The following is a 3,070-nucleotide window of genomic DNA, read 5'->3' on the forward strand; positions in this document are numbered from 1 at the left end:
GTCAAGTAGAGGCATACTAGTGACACTCTGTTTGTCTATGTATTCACACATGTATTATGTTTCCGGTTAATACAATTCTAGCATGAATAATAAACTTTTATCATGATATAAGGAAATAAATAATAATTTATTATTGCCTCTAGGGCATATTTCCTTCAACCCCCTCGTAGGAAGATGCAAATTTTATTTTACTCTATACTCCTTCATTTCAAGTTACTTGTCACCCTCATCTTTAGATACATCCATTTTTACCCATTTCACAAGTAATTCAGGCGAGTTATTTGTCACCCCATTCCTAGATACAACCATTTCACAAGTAATTTGGAACGGAGGGTGTTAAAAGGTGCTAAAATGTAGTAAAATTTAAAAGTGCTCAAATATTGGCACGCTGCTGTAGGATGTGCCTATAACGCGATCGAACCAGGTGCAGGCATTTTGGAACGTTCATCCAATCGGGTAAAACTGCAAGAGAACACGTAATCTCGTGAAGAATGATCGCCCGCTCAAATATTTCATCAGAGACGTCACAGCTCGAGTACCAACAGCACAAGAAGGTGGCACACCAACCCAACGACTGGTCCGTAAACCCCCGCGGTGCCCTCGTCCAGCGCGGCCGTCCCGTTGGTGCTCCCCCGTCCCACGCACGGCGGCGCCCTGAGGTAGCTCGCCTGCAGCCCGCTGTACCTGCCCTGGCCGACGCACAGCTCCTCGTTGCCGCGCACGTCGAGCCGCCTGCCGAGCCGCGCCACGAACTCGACCGGCAGGGCGATCTCCCCGGCGAGCCGGTTCTGGCTCAGGTTGAGCTGCCCCAGGTGCGGTAGCGCGCCGAGGCTCGCCGGGATCGGCCCGTCCAGCCGGTTCCGGTCCAGCGACAGCGCCATCAGGCTCCCCAGCGCCGCGAACGCGCCCCGCGGGATCGGCCCCGTCAGGTTGCATCCCGACAGGCCCAGCACCTGGAGCCGACGCAACGACCCGACCACCGCCGGCACCGCCGTGCCGATGGGGTTGTCCTGCAGGAGCAGGTACTGCAGCTTCGCCAGCCCGGCAAGCGAGGCTGGCAGCGGGCCCGCCAGCCCGTTGTGGCTCAGGTCCAGGAACACCAGCTCCTTCAGAGAGCCGATCTCCGGTGGCACCACGCCGGCCAGCCGGTTGTAGCTCAGGTCCGCCTTCTGCAGCATCTTCAGGCCACCCAACGCCGCCGGCACGCCGCCGCCGATGCTGTTCCAGCTCAGGTCCAGGATGGACAGGCTTGCCATCCCTCCAATCTCCTCCGGTATCTGCTAGTACGTGTCAGTGTCACGAATCACGGCATGCACATTCATAACGAAGTTAAGGGCGCACGTGAGGTCGACGCACGTACCTCGCCGGTGATGTTGTTGTAGCTGAGGTCGAGCTGCTGCAACGCGGCGAGGCCGCCGAGCTCCCTGGGGATCTCGCCGTGGAAGCCGTTCTGGGACAGGCTAAGCACTTGCAGGCTCTTCAGGTTGGTCAAGGTTGCCGGTATCCGGCCGGTGAGGCCCGGGTTGGACTTGAGGACGAGCTGCTCGAGGGAGGAGGCGTTGGTGAAGAGCGCCGGCGGCAGCTCGACGGGGCCGGCGTCAACGAAGCAGCCGAAGAGGGAAAGGGTCCTGAGGTGGGGCAGGCCAAGGATCGCGGGGGCGGCGAGCCTGGCGCCGGGCCTGCACGGCGGGGTGGAGACGTCGGGGCCGAAGTGGAGGCGGGTGGAGCGGAGGCGGGTGCTGTCGTCGGGGGCGAGCTCGCACTGGAGGCCCGGCCAGGGCGTGTCCGTGCAGGGCCGCGGGTGGAGCTGCGGCCACGTCGGGTCGCCGAGGAGGTCGGCCATCACCCTGAAGATGGCCGCCAGCTCCGACCGCGGCAGCTGCGCCGGCGCGTCTCCCGCTGTGGCCACGCCGACGCTCACCGCCACGGCTTGGATCAGGAGGATGGAGACGCCGGCCGAGAGGAGGGAAGAAGGAGAAGAAGAAGCCATTTTCCAAGTACGCAGTGGGGTATAGTGCAAAGGAGATAGACTGATAGAATAGAATAGGTCTCCGCATCTGGATGCTCTAGCTACCTGCTTTATGGGCTTTGAGACTGTGATAAGACACACGCACTCTGACAGCCTTTCACACATAGTACATGGTGAAAAATTAAAAAGGGCTGAAGTTCATTTACTGCTACCCGAAAATATTGCGAACATAGTCTGACAGGCAACAATGTCATCAACAAAGAACCATGCTCGCGTCAAAACAAAAAAAATGCGCTCTCTACTTTCACCACACAGAAAAACATAGCCAGTGCCTAGGCATTCCCCGCCGTCCGCAAACCCACACCCGCTTGTGATGCGTTTGGTTCCCGGGATAGCCCAGCGAGGACAGGGATAGCCCAGTTTTTTTAGGGATACCAGGCGTTTGGTTCATGGGCGAGAAAGGATATGGATAGCCAGATTCCTGGAATATTCGTTGAAAATCCGGCTCCGCACGTACGGGAGATTCTCGCGGATATGGGCAACCACGGAGCTCGCGAATCGTTTTCTTCGCTGCATCTCACCCTTTGCCTGAAACAGAAGCTCCTCGAGCACCTCGCGTGCCTCTCAACTCGGCTCGATCTGTGCCCCAAGCGACGAGGCCGCCGGCGAAGGCGCCTGAGGAGGGCGAGCGTCGGCGCCGTTGGCCGGCGTTTGACCGTTTGAGTAGGCAACGCTGCTATTGCTCGAGGAGAGAGCGGCTGTAGACAAAGGCGAGGGTGAGCGACCGAAGCTTGACGAGGGCGTCGTTTGTGCTGTGTGTACCGTGTATGAATGGATGCGTGGTGTGCATGCTGCTGTGTACTGTACAGACGCATGGTCTGCGTGCTGCTGTGTACTGATTAGTTGGGTATGTTCTGTTGCAAATTCGTGTGCACTAATCCTATCCTGCTACAGAAGATTTCGTGGTAACAGGGAGTACAAACTTGACGCAGCACCTTCTATTCTTGATTTCTCTTCAAAACCAAAGACTTTACTGGCTATCCACAATATTTTATCCTTCAAACCAAACAAAATATGGGCTAACTATACCCACGCCCGACC

The 3,070-nt window shown here is 57.3% G+C and overlaps 1 protein-coding gene across 1 annotated transcript; it reads right to left on the reverse strand.

Moving 5' to 3' along the window:
- Nucleotides 1-482: 482 nt before the first annotated feature.
- LOC123107772 (receptor like protein 29) lies at nt 483-2,062 on the reverse strand. Its single transcript, XM_044529691.1, has 2 exons — nt 1,361-2,062; nt 483-1,277 (listed from the first exon to the last, which is right to left on the reverse strand). Exons 1-2 carry the CDS (start codon nt 1,988-1,990, stop codon nt 525-527), a joined length of 1,383 nt encoding a protein of 460 aa, XP_044385626.1. The 5' UTR covers nt 1,991-2,062; the 3' UTR covers nt 483-524.
- Nucleotides 2,063-3,070: the final 1,008 nt, after the last annotated feature.

The sequence above is a fragment of the Triticum aestivum genome, chromosome 5A (genome assembly GCF_018294505.1).
Source record: "Triticum aestivum cultivar Chinese Spring chromosome 5A, IWGSC CS RefSeq v2.1, whole genome shotgun sequence".
Lineage (NCBI taxonomy): Eukaryota > Viridiplantae > Streptophyta > Magnoliopsida > Poales > Poaceae > Triticum > Triticum aestivum.